Here is a 24,581-nt window from a genome sequence, read left to right on the forward strand (position 1 = left end):
AAGCACTGATTCAGTGCCTAAAGTTACTTTCTCATTTAAAATGTAATAATCAAAAGCGCAGGCAGAATTTTCAGATGTTCCAATAACTATACTACGGTTGTGAAAGTGGTTGGAGAAAACCTATTCCCTCTGGCATGCAGACAATAACCAGAGGTCAAATTTAAAATTGACAAGATCATCACTAAAAGAAATGAGAATATTTCACCACTTGAGTGTTGTTGGAATCTGGAACACACTAGCTGAAAAGATTGTGGAAGCTGATTCCATGAATAATTTTAAAAAGGCACTTTGACAGGTATTTGAAAATGAAGAACTTGTAGGGCTACAGACACAAAACAGGACATGAGATTCTCTCAAAGAGCTAGTTCAGGCACAATGGGCTGAATGGCCTCCTTCAATGCTGTAGGTTTCTCTTACTCTATGATGAAACATGGAACAGTACAGTACAGAAACAGGCCCTTCGGCCCACGATGTTGTACCAAACATGACGCCAATTAAACTAATCCCTTCTGCCTGCCCTTAGTCTATATCCATCTATTCCTTGCATATTCACGTACTTATCTAAAAGCCCCTTAAACACCCCTATCGTATCTGCCTGCACCACCACCCCTGGTAGCCCGTTCCAGGCACCTACCACTCTGTAAAAAACTTGCCCCTCACATCTCCTTTGAACTTTCCCCCTCTCACACCCTAAGTGCACAAATCGTGTTAGTTTTCCCTTCCTTCAAAAAAACTGAACAGATTACAGGCTGGAACAGGAATACCAGCAAACATGGTCTTTAGTAATCTTTAACACTGTATATTTAAAATTGTCAATTTTTCCCCAACATGGGAGAATAATAGCACACTGGTTTCTACGCTATACGGTACTGATGGTATATATTCTCAACATAACATCGCCAGGATGCAGATTGCACTACAATATTCAAAGTTAATGGCCCTTCGTTAGAATGAGTGCTGTAAGAACATAGCCCAGATGGCATATTTATACACACCTTCTGGCCTTGCTCCTATTCCAAACACTTCTGGAAGTCATCCAGGATGCCACAAAGGCACTGATATCCCGTCAGATTCAATTCCCTGCCTGTGAGGTCTGTTCAAAATGCACAGACCGCCAAGAGTATCAGTGCTCGCAGCAGGAAAATGCATCTCCTGACCATGGTGAAATTCCACATGGCCCACTCAACCATGGTAAACACAACTGTCTCTTGTTTCTTTTTAAAAAAAGTAGTGCAGCAATCACCAGAGTTGAATAATCAAATCTGCAATCTCCTAAGATTTAACTACTTACTGATGGAACCAGCTGTTGAATGGTCCTGTGGAGGTACTTTGTGTAAGTGTTATTCCTTGGGCAGCCACTCAGATTTACTGCGAATTTACCCAGTGGAAGAATATCACGCCGGGAGTATCTGCAACATTGATCATAACAGGTTAATAAGCACTGGTCCAGCTGCCTCATTTTAATACAAGCTTTAGTACATGCAACTGTTAACTCTTAATTTTCATCCTCATTATAATTTCTTGTATCTATTTAACATGTCCTATTCAAGTCATGTTATGATTACGCAATCTGGCAGCTGGGTAGTTAGTGAAGCAAATCTCTCAGGTACCCCTTGGCCTGGAATTGCTATCTTCTGCGTGGTTTAAAAGAAAATTAAAAAGTTATTTCAGCTTTCAAACTCCCCCCAAAGTCCAGCTCCATGTAGTGCAAAGTTAAAGTTGCATGCCCCACTGATCTATTTTCCACAGTATAACTTTGGAAGCAAGAAACGTCACTGCTGCCTTTTGCACTCACAATTCAATCATACCTTTTATGAATACTGGAAGTTGTATTAGTTACTTTAAAAAGGAGGAACATTTTAATTCAGGGAAACATCTACTCGGTTGCAAACTAACATTTCCTTTGCTCCAAAAAAGCTACATCTATTCAATAGAAGCTCATAATTTAAACAAAATTTAAAACTGAATCCCCAAGATCAACTGGCAGACTTAGGGTATTGTTTAACATTATAAATATAGAATATTTGCTATAGTCCAATTTACAATGTGGGTCCAGAAATGATGCAAATCAAAGATCATATAATTACACTGTGGATATGAAGTGTAGGAGGAGATACTCAGCAGCCAGACTGTCTCCCAGTAATACGTGTGTCAGGAACCCAAGCAACTCTGTTCTGACTGTTGATAATTCAGGCACGATGTTTGTGATATCTGTAATAAATCATCAGAAAAAAAGATGCTAAAGAATAATATTAATTTTAAGAAAAGAAATATTTGTACGGCATCTTAAATAACAAACTAGTACAACAGCACAAAAGGGGCAGAAAGGGCTCTTGGCACCAGCTTGCTCACCAGATGTAGGTTCTCTCCAACAGAGTAACGCCCTGATCTCAGGCAACTTATATGCACAATACAGGGGATTGTGAACTATTTTTCAAACATACAATAGCAAGGATACAAAGTTCTGGGGAAGACGGGATCAGGCTATTGAGTTGCATGATCATAATGAATGGCGGAGCAGGCTTGAAGGGCCGAATGGCCTCCACCTGTTCTTACTTTCTATGTTTCTAGCACTACATAGGCTGGGAAATAAAGAATGGTGGATTCAATAAATCAGATTCCCATCACTGTAATGTGTACATTTTAAACATCCCATTCATTTGTGAGGAATTGTCCAACACATGGAATTTATGTTGCCTCCAACATCCCCCCACCGTCGTACCATCTATATATTTATTTGGTCAGGTTTTGTGTTCACCAAGTTGGGAAATATCAGGAAAGTATTTCATTCCCGAGCACTGATCCTGGCTTGGAGTAAAGTCATCAAACACTCCAAGCTCAGGCCTTGTAAAACCTGATGAAGTTCCTTTCACTCAGCTCCCTAACTCTGCAGCAGCAAACCCTAGAATTTTGCCAGTTATCCACAGGTCTCAATTGAAAAACCGTTAATACTGAATATCAGTGGGAAGTTGTGCTTTATCTGTAATAGGGACAGCATGGTGGCACAGCGGTTAGCATACTGCCTCACAGCGCCAGGGACCCAGTTCAATTCCGGCCTTGGGTGGAGTTTGCACTTTCTCCCCGTGCCTACATGTGTTTCCTCTCACAGTCCAAAGGTGTGCAAGTTAGGTGGATTGACCATAGTACAATTGCCCCTTGGTGCCCCAGGATGTGTAGGTTAGATGGATTAGTCATGGTAAATGTGTGGAGTTACGGGGATAGGGTGGAGGGGGGTCTGGCTAAGATATTGTCAGAGAGTTGGCGCAGACGTGATGGGCTGAATGGCCTCTTCCTGCACTGTAGAGATTCTATGATTTATGTCTTTCCCAAAACTGGTTTGAAACAGCCCGAAATTATTGGCAGCTTAGAGAGCATTATGACAAAATCTCTGCACTGAAACTTGTATCCACGGTCCATAGCGGGTCTGAATCTAGGTCAAGATCGTGCAATAAACATTCTTCCAAAATAAAATTCTGTGAACGACACATTCCACAGCCAAACATCCCACACACGCAGGCACCACAAATACACAAAAATAGAAGCAGCCATGTGGAAAATTGGACTTACAGTCCTTGCTTTCTTTATCTTTCAGGGTGGTGGGAAGGAAGGGATTAACGTGCTGCAATTTGTGAGTTACGATGGCATGAAGCCTTGGAACCAATGAAGGTGGAGGACTGTGAACACGCTGCTCTTCCATGGTGTCCATACATTCAGCTGGGTCCAGTATTGATGAACCATCCTTTGTGCTGTATCCACGGGGGAAAGGAAAACAAAGCTCACAGTAACTATCGTTTCAGCAGTGACAAAGCTGCCAATTTCAGCTGCACCTTCTTGGTCTCTTGAAATGCAAGAAGACATTTAGATCCATGTTGCTTAAAAAAAAAAGCGGTTCCATTTCCTCCATTTCAACTGCACTCCATGAGAAAATCTCAATTAAGAATGCATTTCCCCCCCCCCATTCAAACAGGAACTAAAGAACTGGAACTGTCAATTCACAGCCAAACAACATAGCGTGGATTAAAAACAGAAAATGCTAGAAATACTCAGCAGGTCAGGCAACGTTTATTCTCTGCAAGGTTAAATATTGAGTTTTAAAAATGCAATTAATTCCCTCATTCTACATAGTATCTGCCAAATGATCCCAATTGTTCAGATCAATATAATACATTGCTGATATTTTAAGTGCGAGCGAAGCAAAACAGATTGATCCTTGAGCTCCTTAAAACAAGAAGCCCCTTTAATTTCTGTTGCAGGACTGAAATGCTTCACGATAAGAAAAGTATGTGAAAATTCAGGAGGCACAAAAGCTGACTGAACAATCCTTGCATTAGGGCCGATGAGTACAGCACTTATATTAGCAACCCTAATGCCTTACCTCTCATCATTCATTACACCAAGTGCTGGATCCACTGATAGAATCCCATAAACCTCCAGCATATCATTCACTTTGAAACTATCCCAGTCTTCATACATCTGCCAAATAGAAGAATAAAACATTAATGCACAAGCATTCTGAACCGAATAATGCATGACTGCAGCGAGGATCCAGTATCAACATGGGCTTTTAATTAAAATATACTAAATTACATGGTTGCTTAACAACCTAGGGAGAGGTGGCATTGAAAAATCACTACACCAACTTGATCATTTTGGGAAGGTTCTAACAACATTTTGAGCTGGAGTGCATTATCCAATCTTCTGTCCACACTTTAGGATGGAAGGATGTCAAGGCTTCGGACAGGGGCGCAGAACAGATTTCCAAGAATGATAGCAATGATTCAGGATATGTGGAAAGACTAGAGAATCTGGGGTTGTTCTCCTTTAAGCAAAGAAGGCTAAAAAGGAGATTTAATAGAGGGGTTAAAAATCATGAATGGGTTTTTTTTTACAGAAAGGGTGGGGGCCTAGAATGCACAGCCAAGTGAGGTAGTTGAGGCAGTTACGTTAGCCACATTTAAGACTTATCTCGATAGGCATATGAATAAATGAGGAATAGAGGGATAAAAGCGGTTGGTTTAAGATAGATAAACGTGATCGGCGCAGGCTTGGAGGGCCGAAGGGCCTGTTCCTGTGCTGTACTGTTCTTTGTTTTGAAAGAACATAGAGGGAGAAATTGATCCCAGTGGAAAGGTCAGTAACCAGAAGAGAGATTTAAGATAATTGCCAAAAGATCCAGGGGTGATACAAGGAGAATTTTCTTTTAAAGCAGTGAATAATTACAATCCGAAATGCATTGCGTGAAAGGGTGGCGGAAACAGATTCAATCATGCATTACAAAAGGGAATTGGGTAAATACTTGAAGGGGAAATGGCTGCAGGGCTGAAAGGGTGGTGAAGTAAAACAGGGGCGGCACGGTAGCACAGTGGTTAGCACTGCTGCTTCACAGCTCCAGGGACCTGGGTTCGAATCCCGGCTCGGGTCACTGTCTGTATGGAGTTTGCACATTCTCCCTGTGTCTGCGTGGGTTTTCTCCGGGTGCTCTGGTTTCCTCCCACAGTCCAAAGATGTGCGGGCTAGGTTGATTGGCCATTCTAAATTGCCCCTTAGTGTCCCTGGATGCATAGGTTCGAGGGATTAGTGGATAAATATGTAGGGATATGGGGATAGGGCCTGGGTGGGATTGTGGTTGGTACAGACTCGATGGGCCGAATGGCCTCTTTCTGCACTGCAGGGTTTCTATGAAATAAGATTCTATGAAATTGGATGGCCCTTTGAAAGAACTGACACAGGCACAAAGGGTGGGATGGTCTGTGTCGCTCCATTATAGGATTGTAACTGATGCACCACTTTCAGTAATGTTCTTGCTTTCTTGGAAGTAGTAATCATGGCATTTATGCAGGATGAAAGTTGGTTAGTTGCTTCCACCCCCTCCAACAGCAGAAAGGATTTAGAGGATTGATTCACAGCGAGTGCTTTCTGATTTGTCAAACCAATTAACTCATCAAAACAGATTCCCACCATTAATAATTAGCAACGGCTTTTGGACGGAGTAAGCTTCTATATCAAATCCCTGCATTCGGTTTCTGCAAAGACATTCGGCAGGACTTTTGGAGCCAAAAGATTTCTTCTATAACAGCTTGGTGGCTATGAAACTGGGGAGTTCCAAAAAAATGCAGCAAAGCTGATCAGCAGCACCTTGTGAGACACAAAGTTTCCCCGATTACTTACAAAATAGACCCGTAACACCCAGAAGGAACACATCAGATTGTGTTCTGCTCCAAAAAAAATCAAAGGTTTTGAACAGCAATGTTTTGAAATACAAAAAAAAACTTAAGAACACAAAGAGGCTGTATTTTCTTATAGTCAATCAAGACAGAGACCAAGGAAACTACAATGCACACAGCATGAAATGCATTAAAATTCAATTTAGCGTAATCAGCAGCATGACAAAATTTTATGGAATAGGCCAATCCACTCAACCCAAACAATGCATCATTTTTGCCTTTTAACCAGATCTATGACTGAAACTTGTACATCTATATCTAAAATTTGAAAGGAAATTACTTCAGCAAAATCTATTACCACTTATTGGATGTTACCAAATAAGGAGGCCTACATTATGCATTGCATTCTTCACCAACGCATTCCTACCTTCACAAGACATGCTGGCCCTTTCTCTCCTGGTAATGGGAAGTTGAGATCAATCGACGTCGTACGGTTAGGAAAACTCTGGTGTCCACCCGGTGCTTCCTTTTCAAGGCGTTTAGCGTCACCACATGCTTGTGATCCACTGCAGCCAGCTGAAAGACAGGTTAAAAACAGTATTAACATCGTCTCTTTGGTTTACTTCTAACCCTAATTAGAGGCAAGTAAAGTTTCAAAGTGATCATCCTGATAACCAGTAGTGAACAAGGAGGGCAAACCTATCACAACATTTTATGTATTCACACGAGATCAGATTCGCCTCCATTCATGCTGATTACCACCAAATGTTTTATAACAGGAGCAGAGTTAGAACTGTACTTGTACTGGGAGAAAGATAGGCTGGACTATCATTTCCACTGTTGAAATGCATACAAGAAAAATGTCTTGAATGTCAAAAAGGCCGTGAAGTAAAAAAAAATCCTTTAAGTTATTTTGAACTAAATGAAATGTATTGTCACTCTGGTTAGCACACTTCACTTTTCACTCGAAAAACACTTACCCTTTTAGGTCACTGCTTTGTGATGCAAGAGTAGTTTGGGAAAATCTCAATGTGACAGCTGGCAAGGAATCTATCTCACTCATTAGCAGGGTATTAGAGAAACCAGCAAGAGTACTACTACAATAATGCCTCAAAGGATACCATGAAGAAGAGAAAATGCTGGAAAATCTCAGCAGGCCTGGCAGCATCTGCAAGGAGAGAAAAAAGCTGATATTTTGAGTCGAAACGTCAGCTCTTTTCTCTCCTTACAGATGCTGCCAGACCTGCTGAGATGTTCCAGCATTTTCTCTTTTGGTTACGGATTCCAGCTTCCGCAGTAATTTGCTTTGATATCATGAATAACTTGCATTGCGGAATAAGGAACATTATCCTGCAGTATCCTGACATTCCTGCACCCCCCTTCCCCCCCCCCCCTTTGTTAGTGATTTCAATGAAGGATTGCTGAATATACACCCCCTTACCTGCACACTGCTCTTTTAGTTTGGGTGGATGCATTTCCATGTCTTCATCCTCCTCATAACTCCTCTTGTGTCGACTTGGAGTATAGGACGTAGAGGGGTTGCCACGTGCCTGGCTGGCACTGGCATAGGCGTATGAAAGAAATTTAAGGAAAAAAAAGAACTACTCCGCTAAATTGTTTTCATTTATTCATTTAGTTGGAAAGCTTCTCAGGCTGAAGCTGAAGAAACCACGTCAGCAAAAGGATATTTCTTTGACCCACTCTGACTCTCCAGGCACTGGAATACAGTAAAAGGTCTGCCTCTCCAGAGTGACACACTTGGCAGAGTTTAAGGCAACCTCTTGTTGCAGCTGCGGAGAAAAGAAATTATGTAACACGTGCCAACAAAATTCACTTATCATACCCCGGTTCAGTGTTCCGCTCCAATGCACATGATGCAAGATAACACACAACAGCAGCAATTTTAACCTAAAATAGGGCTGCATTCCCATAAATGGTACTTGTTAGTTGCCGATAACTAATTTCAGTCAAGGTGTCTGTTGGTTTGTTGTAATTGGAATCAATAACCTGCTGCAAAGCGAACTGAGTGAGATCAGGATCAAACCTTCAACAATTCAACCAGCAGCTTAAACTGACCCGCAATGCTCACAACTGATGAAGGAGCAGCACTCCGAAAGCTCGTGATTTCAAATAAACCTGTTGGACTTTAACCTGGTGCGGTGAGACTTCTTACTGTGCCCCACCCCAGTCCAACGCCGGCATCTCCACATCACAATTGAGGGACAGGTGGCTTGGATGGAATGCTGGAATGACGATGGTGTGAATCTCAGTAAAATATCATGGGGAATTCAAAGACAACAGCTCCAAATATGAAGCTCCTGGGTGAGAGCGCAACCTTCTTTTTCACAAGTGGGTGTGTCACCAATTGAGCCAACACATTAAATAGCATTTTGACAAGTTATGTAAATACAGAAATATACAAATGAGGGTTGAAAGGAGGTGGAAGCAGCCTATTTAGAAAATGAACGATGAAGAACAATCGATGAGCAACAACATTTTCATAAGACGAGTTTGCGACCATTGTTGATAAAAGGGATTTGTGCCTTTGTTAAATGAAGGGATATTTAAAAATTTCCTTTGTCTTCAGCATTCAGCCAGCTTTACCTTTAGCGCTAGCTCCATCTACTGTTGCAAAGTAAAGGTGCACCTAATTGTTGCGTCAGAGTCCCTGTCATTGAATTAGATCCCTGTTAACGTTGCTGCTTGAAACTCATATTAGCCTCCAACATTCTGTCCTTAAGACTGCAGCACCCTGTTTCTAGACAGTGGAACCCACCCATTAACTGTATTTCCAAATCAAAAATCCTTACGTCCGTGGAATTCAGTACTTCACATACAATTGTCTTAATAAACAGGGAAAGGAACTATAGTGGGCAACGACTTACCCCACATTCCGCAACATCTTTGTACTTTCCAAAGCGTAGAACCTATCAAAAACAAATTGAAACCTTTACACAGAGAAATATTAAAACCCCTAGTGAAAAAAAACATACAAAATATAAAAATGCAAAGTAGAGATGCACATTCAAATGCAGTCATAAACAAATGTGATAAGCAATAGTCCACAGTTCAACTTCAAAGCAGAAATTATACGTCTAACTCAGGTTCAAATGCAGTCAAACAAGAAAGCTTCCAGCATTATGTAGGATATTGTAAACTAAGTGGTTCCTCGCATATTGTGAATCTGTTAAAGATAACGGAGTGGAAGTCCTGAAGTGATGCAACCAGGGAAATCCATTTTAGATTTAATTTGGAGGTTTACACATTAGGCTAATCCTTCAGCTCATCTGTTCTCATTTTTCCAGAATGTCACCTCTACGGTCTTTCCATCAAATTTCATGGAATGTGGAATAAAGGGAAACTTCATTCTCCTTGTCCTCTTGCCCTGCCATCCTAGAACATCAGGCATCAGCGTTTCCAGGTCTCCTCTATTCTACGTTGGGCCTTCATGAAAGCTTATGGTCATCTGGGATTATGACAACTTCACCCTTTATTCCACATTCTGTTTCTTTAAAGGCCCACGACGACCCATCCTAGCAATCCACCCCAGTTAGCCATCACCCTCTCTATAAAGAATGCTTTCTGATGTCTGTCTTAAATGTTCTCTTCACTATCCTAAAGCCTTGTCCTCTTGCCCTGCCAACCCAGAACATCAGAAAGCAGTGTTTCAGGTCTCCTCTGCTCCACACTGGGCCTTCATGAAGGCTCGCTATCTCAACAATGCCCCTTGCCTGAGGTGTGGAGATCCTCAGGTTAAGTCACCCCAGTCAGCTGTCCCGCTCAAAAGGAAAGAGCAGCCTACGGTCATCTGGGACTATGACGACTTTATCTTTTATTCCACATTCCATTAAATTTCAGCACAAGATTACATTTAAAGAGTCACAGGCTGAAGAATAATTCTGCTACAAATGAAATTGTTCTGTTCTTTACAACTCCATTACCTTTAAAAGGCAACTATAAATGCCAATTCACTAAAGACAATGTGGGGAGCAATGATGCTAAGTACTATGAATTGTGCCCTAATGAAACAGTTTACACAGGGAGATTACACTTGCTGTTGATTATCTGGGAGGGAATGGGTGGGGAATGAAAACAGTTCAGGAGGGAAGCTGCTGACTCCAACTCACATGAGCAGCTGCAACCAAAGTCAGAGCTCCTTCAAAACAAACTATCAAATCTCACGAAATTCAGACTTTTGATTACCAACCCATGGAAAACCTGCAAGTTAGGGCGAGATTGCATTGATGGCAGCTGTAGATAAGGTGAGCAGTGTTTATTAACGTAATATAGGTGTTTTTTCATGAGCAACAGATCTTTAATTTATTCTTTGCATAAACGCTTTACGTGGCTGGAGCAACAGATCACCAGTCCAGATGATCCCTGCCTGAATTGGTATCTGAATGGATCTGTCGGTTCAAATTGAGCTGTTCCAAGCAACCCCCGCTCATGGACAACTAAAATGACATCTCTATAACTGTGAAGGATTGAGAACATTTTTTAAACCTTATGGTTAAACGAATTGATCCAGGAGAGAATAACTAAAGCCCGTCAAAATAAAAAACTCATTCCTGAACTTGGAAATCACATTTATTGACTTTTGACAAAAATCCACGACCCAAAGTATTCTACATGCGATTGTATGTCACCGTGATCAAACAGCTGCGCCACACAAATAAATTGCAAGATTTTCTTCCCCTGCATGAACCCCTCTTTCAACTGAAATGACAGATGCATTCAATGCCATTGCACACCAAATAGCAAGAAGTGGAAAATCTAACACAATTGGTGAAATGTATTTAGCGCAGTGAGTGAAAGCATTGGTAGTTTGTGGGAGGAAAGTTGCTGACCAGCTAACTTGTGTCCCATGATCTGACAACACAATTAACCACAAAATTGCTAACAAGGCAGGAGACATTGAAGAGCAGCTTGACAAAGCAGAGAGGAAAATCCCCTTTTCTGTCATACTGTGCCAATGTAACACACATCATAGTTTTCTTTTGTGATATCAACTTGCCCAAGATTAAAAAGGACTATTAATTCTGCTGTTCTGGCCCAATGGAAACTACTGGCAAGGAACTGTTCAAAACATTAAGACTGGTGCACGACAGATTAAAAAACAAAACATCAAATGTCGTGTCAAGATTTGCAGGGACGGAGAACTGGACGGAGAAGTGGACTTGCTGCTCAGGTGCACTATGATGATTATGGCATCTTTGTATACACAGGGAGGCGCTTACCACAAAAGCAAGCCCGAAGCGGCATGGTGGCAGTGATTAGCACTGCCACCTCTCAGCGCCAGGGACCCGGGTTTGATTCCGACCTTGGGTGACTGCCTGTGTGGAGTTTGCACGTTCTCCCTCTGTCTGCGTGGGTTTCCTCCAGGTGCTCTGGTTGCCTCCCACAATCCTAAGATGTGCAGGTTGGGTGGGTTGGCCATGCTAAATTGCCCTGTAGTGTCCCAAAAACATGCCATAGCGCTTTCATTTCCAAGTTGGAAAATTGCACAAAAAATATACAAATAATCCAAAGACGTGTGGGTTAGGTGGAGTAGCCATGCTAAATTGCCCCTTAGTGTCAGGGGTACGAGCTATGGTAAATACATGGGGTTATGGGGATAGGGTCAGGGTGGGATTGTGGTCGGTGCAGACTCAATGGGCCAAATGGCCTCCTCCTGCATTGTAGGATTCTATTCTATGAATAATAGTTGTTGTGAATTCCCAATAAAACTGAGTCAACGGGCAACTACCACAATGGAGACATGACCATCACTGAAGATTTTGCTTTTAAAGGCTGTTTTTAATTTCTATCCTGGAAATACTTACTTTAGATTTGGCAGATGTCTCCACAGTTTCATAAATTCCCATATAAAACTCTGGATCAAACATATCCTGGATCATACAACGGAATTTCACCAAGCTATTTGGCTTTAAATAATGCAGTGGAACATCATTCAAGGAAGGCACCTATAATGAGGAGGAAAAACTGTATTTCAATCAAATCATTCACAGGGAACGCCATGCTAACCACTGGAAGAATGGCCTCTCTCATTCCACCAACTTTCGTCCATACCATTAACTTTTGGAATAAAATAGTCTGGAAGGCTCTCGTCAATGGGAAATAAATGGCAGATGCACATGAATGGCTGGAAGAAATGCAGTTCTCTTGCTCCATAGAAGGGGAATAGATCAGATCAGTAAAGGGAAACTATTTCTGGGGGGTGGGAGTCCATAATGAATGAGCATAGCAAAGTTTCAGCCAGACCTTTCAAGAGTAAAATTAGGAAACAATTATACTCACAGTGGTAGACTTTTTATTATTTTTATTTCGTAGGATGTTAGCATTGCCCAACCCTAAATGCCCTCCTTTCTTAAACTGCTACAGTCCCTCTGGTGCAGGTACACCCATAGTGCTGTTAGGGATTTCCAGGATCTCCTGACACAGGAACAGCGATATAGTTGCAAGGATAGTGTGCAGCTTGGAAAGGAACTAGCAGGTGGTGACATTCACTTGTGTCTGCTGGGTGATAACAGTCATGGGTTCGGAAGGTGCTGTTGAAGGGAGGTTTGGCAAGCTGCTGCAGTGCATCTTGTGTCTCAAGGGCAATTAGGGATAAGCAATAAATGCCAGTCTACCCAGGGACACACACATCTGGTGGAATAATAATAAAAAAGTACACACTGCTGCCACTGTGCTGTGCACCAGGGAGTAAATGTACAAGGTGATGGATAAGGTGTTGATCAAACAGGCTGTTTTTTTCTGGAGGGTGTTGAGCTTTTACTGGAGTCAAGAGTCATTGGAGCTGCTCTCAACCAGGCAAACGGAGAGTATCCCATCACAGTCCTGACTTGTGCCTTGTAGACAGTGGACAGGCTTTAGGGAGTCCAGAAGTGACTCACTGTGAAATTGCCAGCCTCTGACCTGCTCTTGTATTTATATGGCTGGTCCAGTTTGGTCAATGGTAACATCCAGAAATACTCTTCCGCAAAGATCAATTGTTACATTTAAAACCAAGATTGGTACGTTTTTGTTAACAAAATTACAAAGGGATATGGGGAGGTTGGCATGAGTTTGGTTGCAGATCAGTCAATTATCTCAGAGTGGCAGAGCAGGTTCAAGGGCTAAATGGCCTGTGTTCCTAAACAGCACGCATCATTAGGACCAAAAAAAAAACTTGTCTTTTGCCTCAAGATCATTGACTCAATACCTCTTCACAGAGGTTTTGCTTTGAAAGAAATTTACAGTGACTTAACACTGGGATCCATCACTGGCTGCATACATCTCTCTGGTTAAAAGGACAAAACCATGTTGACAATGGGGCACTTTGAGATGACATAACTGTAAAATTAAATATCACAGGCTTTCAATGTTGGTACTAAAATGATAATTAATCCATCTGCACCCCATCATATTCCTGATCCATTATGCAATATTAAATGGTTCCAAGCCAGATGGTGAAACACAAAATAAGAGATGGAACTTTTCTTTGTTATTCACAGGATGCAGCATTACAAATCCGGTGCGTCTTTAACAACATAACTGACCAACCATTAACATGCTTCATCATTTACTCAGTTGCATAACTGCTATAATGCCACTGAACTCAATATGACAAACATTCACCAGAAATTTGTTAAACAAACGAATAACTGTATTAACTGTAACGTCCAATATTTCAAAATGGTTGAATTCCACACAACTCTGACAAGGAATGCCTTTTGTTTCCACTACCATTGTGTTTGAATCATATTTCCAACATAACCACCTACCCAACTTGAGGCAGTCGTCTCCTTTAGCTTCTCTCTGAAATATTCAATCACTTTCTTCTCCCATTCACCACTGGCACCATTTTGAACTGCAAGAGCAAAACAAAAAATTCATGTCAAATCTCAGGTTTTAAAAACACTTCTTATCCCGCAGTTCAACTTTCATGGGTTTCAAGTGCTTGAAGAGGTATGCCCGAGATACTACAACATGCATTAATAGAGCACACTTAACACAAAAGGGATGCCCAATTTCAGATACATTAACAGACAAGAGCAAATGGAAGCTTTGGCAAAGGAGCAGATATTTGGGAAGATTACCAAACGTGAGAGTTTCAATTAGGGTCTTAAAAAGGAAAGGCATAAAGATTTGAGCATGGGCCGAGACAGCTGAAAGCAGGATCACCAAAGGGGGGTGGGCATAAGATGGCAGGGCAAGTGTTGTGAGGGGGGCAAGGTTAGAGATGAACCTTGAAAGGAATTAAAACATGAGGGTGAAGATGTTGAAGAAGAGATAATGTGGGACTTGAGAGGCAATGGTAAGCAGCAAAAACAGTTGTAGTGGATAAGCTGGACTTAGTGTGGTATAGGAAATAGTAGAGTTTTGGGAGGTCCAGCCAGTAAAACATCGGACTGATCAAGTCAAGAATGACAAGACATGTTGGACCTAACATGGGGGCAGCACAGTGGTTAGCACTGCTGCCTCACAGGGACCCGGGTTCGATTCCCAGTTTGGATCACTGTCTGTGTGGAGTTTGCATATTCTCCCAGTGTCTGCGTGGGTTTCCTCCAGGTTCTCCGGTTTCCTCCCACAGTCCAAAGATGTGCAGGTTAGGTGGATTGGCCATGCTAAACTTCCCCTTAGTGTCAGGGAGACAAGCTAGGGTAAATGCATGGGATTATGGGGATAGCGCCTGGGTGGGATTGTGGTCAGTGCAGACTCGATGGGCTGAATGGCCTCCTTCTGCACTTGGATTCTATGACCCAGAAAGCTATAACAGGCCTTATGAGAAGATGAACTGATGTTTGTCCAGTATGCATTGAGCTTTATTGGAGCATTGCAGCAGGCCAAGGGCAGACATGCGGGCATGAGAGCAAGATGGTGAGTTGAAATAACAAGCAACAGGTTGGGGTCATACTTGTGGACTGAGCAAAGGTGTTCCGCAAAGCGGTCACTCAGTCTCTGTCAAGTCTCCTCAATGTAGAGGAAACAGCATTGGGAGCAGTGAATACAGTAGAGATCAACAACTTCAGACTGTGATCTTTTTCCGTTTTTTTGGTTGGCCCATGACCCGCTCAGCCCCCCCCCCCCCCGCGCCCCCCATACCCTGCAACCAGGGCCATCTGTCACTTTATCTTTAGTTTTGCTTTCACTGAGCACTGACCTTGGTTCTATTACTGCACTCTGCTATCTTACCTTTATGCCACTATTTGCACCTTCGTTCGTCTTTAATGCTACCATTAACATTCCCTTTGTCTTGTGTCCATCTCTCCTCCGTTCCGATCAATCCACCTTCTCCAGCCCTTCTCCAATTATATAATCCAACACATTTCTGCCACTCTTTAGCTCTGAAGTAGTCATATGGACTCAAAATGTTAACTCTGTTTCTCTCTCCATAGATGCTGCCAGCCCTGCTGGGTTTATCCAGCCTTTCCGGTTTTAATTTTGCTTTTTGATTTTATATACATGGTTGAGAGAAGTTCAGCAGCTTATCGGCTGAAAGATAGGTGGAGGCAGACGATGCGGAAGAGAAGAAAGAAGGGATCTTTGTGATGGAGTGGCTGTGAGGGTTGGAAGCTTAGCTAACGGTCAAATAGATCATGAAGGTTATGAAGGTTCAATTCAAGCAGACACTGCTCAATGGAGGAGGATTTGGAGCTGGTGGCAAGGATTCAGAGTTTTTATTGCAGGAGTGGAAGACAGTAGTTTCAGTCTTCTCGATTTTGGGGCATCCACCACTGAATGTCAGTCAAGCAGTCTGACAGTAGAGGTTGAAGTAGAAAAGTAGAGCTGGGTATTGTTAGCATAGTGGTGCAAAAAGACCACCTACCTGTAGAGTGTCAATAAAGGACAACATTTGGAAGAAGATGTTAGTATGGATAGATCCATTGAAGATGGAAAGAAACAAACAACTGGAAAATTAATCTGTAGCGGGTTTATCTTCTGGCTATTGAAAAGAGTATATCTCTATACAAGCATGTCAGGTTGTACTTATACCATATGTTTAACCTTGACGTTAAGCTATCTTCAACCGGATTCTTGTGCAGCAAGGTGTCCTGAAGGTAGCCTAATTCTGTTTTGCTCTGAAAGTATTTTAGGGTCTTAACTGCTTAATCCAGACATGACAATTGTTACATAAATACATCCTCAATCTCCAAGACTTCTGCAATAATCTATTTTAGGGGTTTAATTTGTTGCCAAAGATGAGTTCCCCTGCTGATTTTCAAAGAATGCTCAATGTGTGACAGCCAAACATTCACAACTCAAGGTTTCAGGAAGACAGGACTCCCGTTCCCCAATATATAGCTTATCACGATGAACTGCATAATAAATGGCCTCCTTTAGCACTGTAGGGACTCTGATTTGACAACCACATGCCAGACTCTGTATGGGTGAACCACTAAAAAATGTACAGATGGAGTCAACATTGTAACTTTCCATGAATTTTTCTTCCCATAAAATGGAAACACCCGCATCCCAATCAATGAGATGAGGAACAATGACAACTGGTACATACATGACATTGGTAATGTAGTAAAACATGCTAATCATCCCAGAAGAGCTAGAAAGCAAAAATATGATATTGAATGAGCTACATTAGGAGAGAGTATGGCAAATGACCAAAAACTTAGAGCTAGGTTTTGACACAGCTGCCAACAGTGGAGCAATTAAAAATTGGGAATATTCCCAAGAGGCCAGGATTGGAAGAGTGCAAATATAAGAGAGTTGTGGCGCTGGAGATTAAGAATTAGGCAGGGGAGAGATTTGAAAACTAGGATGAACATTGTGGATCAGTGAGCACATGGGTGTTGGATAAATGGAATTTGGTGTTCATAATGACATGAGTAAAGTTTTTGGATGACCTCAAGTTTTCGGAAGGCAGTATGTGTGAGGCCGGCCAGGATTGTGTTGGAGTCGTCAAGTCTAGAAGTTACAAAGGTAACAGAAGAGGGTTTCAGCAGCAGATGAGCTGAGGCAGGGGAAGTCAGGCAATGTTGCGAAGGTGGAAATAGATAACCTTAGTGATGGAATAACAGAAGGTGCTGGGAATACGCAGCAGGTCTGGCAGCATCTGTGGAGACAGAAGCCGAATGTTGAGAGTCAAATATGACTCTTCTTCATAACAGTCTTACTGATAGCTTGGATATGCAGTCAGAAATTCATTTTGGGCTCAGATCTGACACCAAGGTTGGCACTGACTGGTTCAGCCTTCAACAGTTGCAGGTGTAATGAAGTTGGTGCTCGGGAACAGAGTTTCTGGTGGGGAACAAAGATGCTGGCTTCTATCATACGAACAACAGCAGGCCATTCAGCCCCTCGAGTCTGCTCAGCCATTCGATAAGATCATGGGTGATCTGATTGTGGTCTCAACTCCACATTCCCATCTACCCATACAAACGTTTGACTCCCTTGTTAGCCAAGAATCTATCAATCCCTGCCCTAAAAATATTAAATGACCCTGTTTCTACCACTTTCTGGGGGAGAGTGCTCCAAATGAAGCTCAGAAAAAAAAAAGAAATCTCACCTCCGTCTTCAAAATCGCGTTCCCTCGTTCAAGCCTCTCCCACAAGGGAAAATATCCTTTCAAGATCCATCCTCTCAAGTCTCCTCAGGATCCTACATGATTCAATAAAGTCACCTCTCTTTTGCTAAATTCCAATGGATACAACCCAACCTGTCCTACCTTTCCTTATAAGATAACCCCCCCCCCAATCCCCCATGCTCTGACAAAGGGTCATCTAGATTCGAAACGTTGGCTCTATTCTCTCCCCACAGAGGCTGTCAGACCTGCTGAGATTTTCCAGCATTTTCTGTTTTTGCCCAATCCCAAATGTCAGTCGAGTCAACCTTCACTGAACTGCATTTATATATTTTCTTAAATAAGGAGACCACAGTACTCCAGATGTGGTCTCAACTGTAGCAACTGCAGCAAAACATTCCTCCTTCTATATTAAATAGTCCCTGCAATCAATTACAACATTCCATTTGCATCCCTAATCACTTGCTATTCCTGCTATTTAACATGATGATTCATGCACCAGGTTATCCAGGTCGCCCTGTACCTTAAGAGTTCTGCAATCTCTCTCCATTTAAATAATATGCTACTTTTATATTCTTCCTGCTAAAATAGACAAGTTCACATTTTCCCTCATCGACATCTGAAACTTTTTGTTTATACTCACTTAACTTATCCATATTCCTTACATTCTCTTCACAACTTACTTTCCCACCAATTCTTGCACTATCAAATTTTGCAACCAGACATTCAGTCTCTTCATCAAAGGCATTGATACATATTGTTAATAGTTGAGGCCCCAAACACTGATCCACTCTTCCCATTATTTCATTGGAAGAAATGTTTACTCATTCAGTCCTGGATGCCTCGGTACTCAGTGCAAAGGAAAATCAGAAACCTCAGGGGAAACTGGCACTCAAGCTATTTTTAGCTTGATTTAAATCCTTAATCAAGGCCACTTATATCAGCTTCTAGCTCCAACAGACTTTGAACGGTTTTGCGCAGATTATACCTGTACAAGTTATGAATCATTACATGTGATGATAAAGTATTAAATGTTCCACAATCACATAACCCTATGAAATATATTCAACCTGGTCTTTTTACAAAAAAAGGTATTTAATGAACAATTCACTCTGTGAGTAGTACTGTTTCAAAACGTGATGATTAAACACCAACTAAAACAGATATTTATTTACCACTAAAAAAAACCTTTGACCTGAAAGTGCAGCACTAGATTATATGCAAAGGGTCCCCTTCCAGGGACTTAAAAACAGACAAAATAAATTGTGTGGAATACATTTGCCTAAATTAACATGCATCTTAGCTACCAAAGGAAATCCCCTACACATGCACAAAAGATCTATTTAGAACTGATGACACTGCAAACTTATTTTTAATCAGTAAACCATTTATATTGGGGAAATGTTAATGCCACACCGAACACAAAAAGCATGGTCCGTCTTCTAATATTTCAACAAACCTGCAATTCAGAGCAAGGACATTTCAAACATTCTGGATTACTGAAGAACCCGCCCCATAAACTATACCAACTTGGGTTTTTACAGATCCAAATCCCTTGGCCTCCAATAGAAGTAAACACATTATCAAGCCAATGTTTTTAAAAGTAGTTTATAGTTTCAGCAATCAACTAAGAAGAAATAATTGAATGTTAAAAAGTCCTGTCCTCGGATTTAGATATTTAAATAAATATTTAAGGTGTGAGCTGACAATTATGTTTGTTAATTAGACTTTAAATCCCTCCAGAAAGGAGAAATAACTGAGTGAGGAGCTGCTGAGGGGTAGAGCTGGGGGGGAGGGAGGCCTGCAGAAAATTCAACCATGGCAGACCAGGAAAGGGGAGTTTTAAATAAATTGAAGAGGTGAGGCTGCAAAGCGGGACTAAAGACTCACCGAAGATGCCCTGCACGGCGCTCAGAGGGTCATTCACCCAGTCATCCACACACGGCATGTTGAGGAGAAGTTGCTGCGGGACAGAGGGGGGAGCTGAGAAAAGGGGACGCGCGGCCGCTGCAACTTTTCCCGAAGAGCAGCCGATGGGCAATGGCGGGAAAACCGCGTCACTGACACAGCCTCCGACCTCCGACCTCCGCCCACGTACACCGCGTAGTTACGTCACGTCACCTCCCGGGGGGAACACGCAGGCCGCGCCGTTACGTCACCCACGCAGGCCGCGCCGTTACGTCACCCACGCAGGCCGCGCCGTTACGTCACCCCCAAGGGCCACGCAGGCTGCTCCCCGTGTCGTCACGGGCAGTGTTGACCTCTGACTTTGCCCCGCCCTCCCGGCCGCTCCGCGGAGCCCCTGGTTACGTGTCGGTGCGCGGAGCAAGATGGCCGAGCGCAAAGGGAACACCAACTTGCTCTTCTCGTCTGACACCGAGTTCAGCTTCACCGTGCCCTTCATCCCCGTGAGCCAGGCTCAGGCCCCGGCCCCGGCCCCGGCCCCGGCCCCAGCCCCAGCCGTGGACACCAGCCTTCTCTCAGCCGGTGAGTTTAATGCGGGCCGAGCTGAGCCGAACCGGCTCCCGGTCCGGGAGAGGCAGCTCCGGCTCTGTGGGAGTCCCTTTAACTTAAAAGGGGGCGACATCTGGATCCATGGCCCCCGATGTCTGTCTTAAACTCGCATCGAATGTTTTCAGTCACCTACTGAGTGATTTGAGTTGTGTATCACCTTATACTGGGAGGGGAGGAGAGGAATGGTTCAGGTGTGTGTGTCATTGAGCATCTGAGCCCGACGTGTATGTTCTATCTGAAAGACATTGGAGTGTGTTTATTCCCAAGAGGAATTGCACCAAAAGTCAATCCTTAAACAAAAAACATGAGTGATGTTACTTTGATCACTCAGGCCAATGAGTTTGTGCAGCTCAAACTCACTTTGTGGTTTATTTCATCTGCAAACCTGTTGTATGTGTTGCCTCTACTGCATTTTGGTAAGTTATATAACGTGTGACATGTATTTGATTTTTTTTTGTTAGAAGTTAACACTGCAAGTCTTTCTGTATACTCCAGATGCTTGAGTTGCTGCACTGCCAACTGTGACTCAGTGGTAGGACTCTTTCCTCCTGAGTTAAGATTGTTGGTTTAAATCCCACTCAAGGGACCAGCACACAAAATCTATCTTGGCACTCCAGTACAGTATGGAGGGCATCCTGCTCTATTGGGAGATACTATTTTTTGTATGGAAGGATAAACCAAGGTTCCATCTACTTTCTTAAGTGGATGTAAAAATTCCATGGTGCTATTTAAGTGAAGAGCAAATAAGTTATTGTTAATAAATGCTGATCCCTGTCAGTATTTGTGGCACAACCAACACATTTTAAAAAAACATTGTCTGATTATCAGATTGCTTTTTGTGTGTCTTTACTGTGTGCATATTTGCTGCTATGTTTCTATGTTATAGCAGTGATTGCATTTCCAAAATACATCATTGGCTGTAGGATGCCCTGAAGTTGTGAAAAGTGCTACATAAATGCAAGACTAAATGCACCATGCAGATGTACTCGATGTGCATACAGAGAACAGTTGAAATTTGAGTTCAGCATTTTTAATTTTATGGGCTATCTTCAGAAAACAGATCAAGCAACAGTTAAATATATTTAACTAGTAGGAAATATTTACCATTATACAGGACTATTGAAAATAGACTCAATCTGAGTGTGCCTGTGAAAACACCACTGCAATATGTGCAATCGGAGGAGGGATTATTAAAAGGTGTGGGTTGCTGAAATTCCTTACTAGATGTTAACTGTAGATGTTCATCACACTTTTGGCAAGTATTGTACTTCCAGCATCACCATTAGCGTTGTATAGTTTGAACATAGCGCAAGAAAGATTCCAGAGCTGAGCATGTGTCATGAATACACGGCACAGGGGGTTCCCAACCATGCCTCGCGATTAGTATCAGGCAATTAGATGAACCATTAAACCAAGATCATGACAGCTTTGCCTTTGACTGAAATCATGGCATTAACATTTCCCGAATATAAGTGGATATTAAAGTTTACTCAGAGATATTTGCAATGCCATCTGTTGTAAACAGATTTTTTTGTGATCTAGTTATCATAAAACCTTTAATGTTTTGTGCAGTGGAAGGCTCTATTTCAATTTTGAATGAATAATGTTTTTTGTCCTGGTAAAGCATTGCAGATTCAAACCTAGAGTTAAAGAATCATAGAATCTCTACAGTGCAGATGGAGGCCATTTGGGCCATCGAGTCAGCACCAACCACAATCCCACCCAGGCACTATCCTCATAACCCTACTTACTTACCTTACTAACCCCCTCACACTAAGAGGCAATTTAGCATAGCCAATCAACCTAACCCGCACACCTTTTGGAGTGTGGGAGGAAACCAGAGCACCTGGAGGAAACCCACACAGACACGGAGAATGTGCAAACTCCACACAGACAGTGACCCAAGTGCACGGTAGCATAGTGGTTTGGGCAGCACGGTAGCACAGTGGTTAGCACTGCTACTTCACAGCGCCAGGGACCCGGGTTCGATTCCCGGCTTGGGTCACTGTCTGTGTGGAGTTTGCACATTCTCCCCGTGTCTGCGAGGGTTTCCTCCGGGTGCTCTGGTTTCCTCCCATATTCTGAAAGACGTGCTGGTTAGGGTGCATTGACCTGAACAGGCGTGCCGGACTGTGGCGACTCGGGGAATTTCACAGTAACTTCATTACAGTATTAATGTAGGCCTTACTTGGTGTCTAATAAATAAACTCACTTAAAAAACTTAAACTTAAGCCAGGAATCGAACCCTGGTCCCTGGCGCTGTGAGGCAGCAGTGCTAACCACCGTACTGCCCAATATCTTGTAAATTGAAAAAATAATCTTTTTTGCTCATAGTTTCTTTATGCATTCAATTAAACACTTTAATTGAGGTAAAAAACTTTGGCCGTGGTGAAATATCTGAGAACTTGGCATAATGTATTGCTTTTGAGGTGTAGAGATTGCTGTTATGTAGGCAACCATTCTGAGTCAGTCTTTTCCCACAAACGGTGAGATGAATAAATATTTGATATATATATCAAATATATCTGGTTATAATTGAGAGATCAGTGGTGACCAAGACATCAGGAGGACTTTGATCATCTTTGAATAATGTCATAAGATCTTCAATCTAAAAAGTCATCCAGGATCTTGGTTTAATAGTTCATCTAATTGCCTGATACGAATCATGACCCATAGTTTGGAAACTTCTGAGCTATGCCGTGTATTCATGGCACATGCTCAGCTCTGGAACCTTCCTTGTGTTGTTTTCAAACTATACAATGCTAATGTTGGTGGTGGAAGTACAGGGATCAAGTTAACAGAATTTAAGAACAAGAAAACTGTTGAATAATATGAATTGTGTTTTTAGCACAGCAATAAGCGGAGTGATCCTATTCCCCAGCCGTTTTAAACTTCTGTTTGGATTTCAGCCCGATTTCTGATCCTGAATAAATATTATTGTGTACGAGTGGGGTAGGGGAATTGCACGAAGATGACTGGTCGAACCCAGCTCATCTCTTTCTGTAAATATCTCCCCACTAAGATATGGATTTCAAGTTATCTTGCATAGATTCAATAAATTCTCTCAAATGTATGTTATCAAAGATCAACATTTAAAAGCCTAATTTCCCAATCACTCGGGAATTTTTATCTAAATGGTTAAGTGGAATCCTTTGAGCAAAGAGCAGTGAAAACTGCTTTCATCTTGTGCTCAGGACCACAGTTGATTCCAGGGTGACCAAGTCATCAAGTTTATGGTAAGCTGTAACTACAGAGATTGCTGTTATGCTGCAGTTTTATAGAACCTTAGTTAGGCCGCACTTGGAATATAGTGTTCAATTCTGATCGCCACATTACCAGAAGGATATGGAAACTTTGGAGAGGGTACGGAAAAGATTTACCAGGATATTGCCTGGTATGGAGGGCATTAGCTATGAGGAGAGATTGGAGAAACTTGGTTTGTTCTCACTGGGACGACGGAGGTTGAGGGGCGATCTGATAGAAGCCTACAAGATTGAGGGCCTTGGACAGAGTGAATAGTCAGAAGCAATTTCTCAGGGCGGAAGAGTCAATTACTAGGGGGCATAGGTTTAAGATGCAAGGGGCAAGGTTTAAAAGAGACATACGAGGCAAGTTTTTTACACAGAGGCTGGTAGGTGCCTGGAACTTGCTGCCGGGGGAGGTGGTGGAAGCAGATACAATAATGAGTTTTAAGGGGCATCTTGACAAATGCATGAATAGGATGGGAATATAGGGATATGGTCCCTGGATGGGTAGGGGGCTTTAATTCAGTAGGGCAGCGTGGTCAGTGTAGGCTTGGAGGACCTGTTCCTATGTTGTAGTTTTCTTTGTTCAACACTTGGGGTGAGATGACCAAATTTTATTCTAATTTTTAATTCTTTAATTTGTTCTTTCATGGGATGTGAATATCACTGACAGCCTGTATTTGTTGCCCATCCCTAATTGACTGAACTGAGTACAGAGGGCACTTAAGAGTAGATCACTTTGATGTGGATTCAGAGTCACATGTAAGCCAGACCGGGTAAGGATGGAAGTCTGCCTTCCCTAAAGGACATTAGTGAACCAGATTGGTTTGTATAACAATCATCGGTAACTGTCATGGTCACCATGCTATTAAGACTAACTTTATGTTCCAGAATTATTAATTCAATTCAAATTCCACCAGCTGCCATGGTGAAATTTGAATTCACTTATGCAGATCTCGTTACAAGATCTGTGACATTACCAACATGCTGCTGTCTCCCTTTTTTTTGTCACTGAAATTAATCTTTGAGGAACAGGTGATGTTCAGCAGCAAGAATATAAAAACAGTATATTAGTTAAATTAGAAGGAGACGACAGAAGGATCTGGGTGTCCTTGTACATGAACCACAAAAGGTTAG

General features: G+C 42.2%; 2 protein-coding genes across 2 annotated transcripts in view; one reads left to right on the top strand and one right to left on the bottom strand.

The window, feature by feature from the left end:
- Positions 1-19,764, bottom strand: part of mcmbp (minichromosome maintenance complex binding protein) — a 36,190-nt gene extending 16,426 nt beyond the window's left edge. The window contains exons 1-11 of the mRNA XM_078223329.1: positions 19,576-19,764; positions 13,931-14,016; positions 11,987-12,127; positions 9,050-9,091; positions 7,853-7,954; positions 7,606-7,735; positions 6,592-6,740; positions 4,376-4,473; positions 3,568-3,746; positions 2,088-2,211; positions 1,292-1,409 (exon numbers count right to left, since the gene is read on the bottom strand). Of these exons, the coding sequence (XP_078079455.1) occupies positions 1,292-1,409; positions 2,088-2,211; positions 3,568-3,746; positions 4,376-4,473; positions 6,592-6,740; positions 7,606-7,735; positions 7,853-7,954; positions 9,050-9,091; positions 11,987-12,127; positions 13,931-14,016; positions 19,576-19,633 (1,227 nt within the window). The 5' untranslated portion in view covers positions 19,634-19,764. The remainder of the gene's footprint in view (positions 1-1,291; positions 1,410-2,087; positions 2,212-3,567; positions 3,747-4,375; positions 4,474-6,591; positions 6,741-7,605; positions 7,736-7,852; positions 7,955-9,049; positions 9,092-11,986; positions 12,128-13,930; positions 14,017-19,575) is intronic.
- Positions 19,765-19,979: 215 nt separating this feature from the next.
- The window catches only part of sec23ip (SEC23 interacting protein), a 127,471-nt gene continuing 122,869 nt past the window's right edge, over positions 19,980-24,581 (top strand). The window contains exon 1 of the mRNA XM_078223330.1: positions 19,980-20,172. Coding sequence (XP_078079456.1) covers positions 20,016-20,172 — 157 coding nt within the window. The 5' untranslated portion in view covers positions 19,980-20,015. The remainder of the gene's footprint in view (positions 20,173-24,581) is intronic.

This window comes from Mustelus asterias, chromosome 11 (assembly GCF_964213995.1).
Source record: "Mustelus asterias chromosome 11, sMusAst1.hap1.1, whole genome shotgun sequence".
Lineage (NCBI taxonomy): Eukaryota > Metazoa > Chordata > Chondrichthyes > Carcharhiniformes > Triakidae > Mustelus > Mustelus asterias.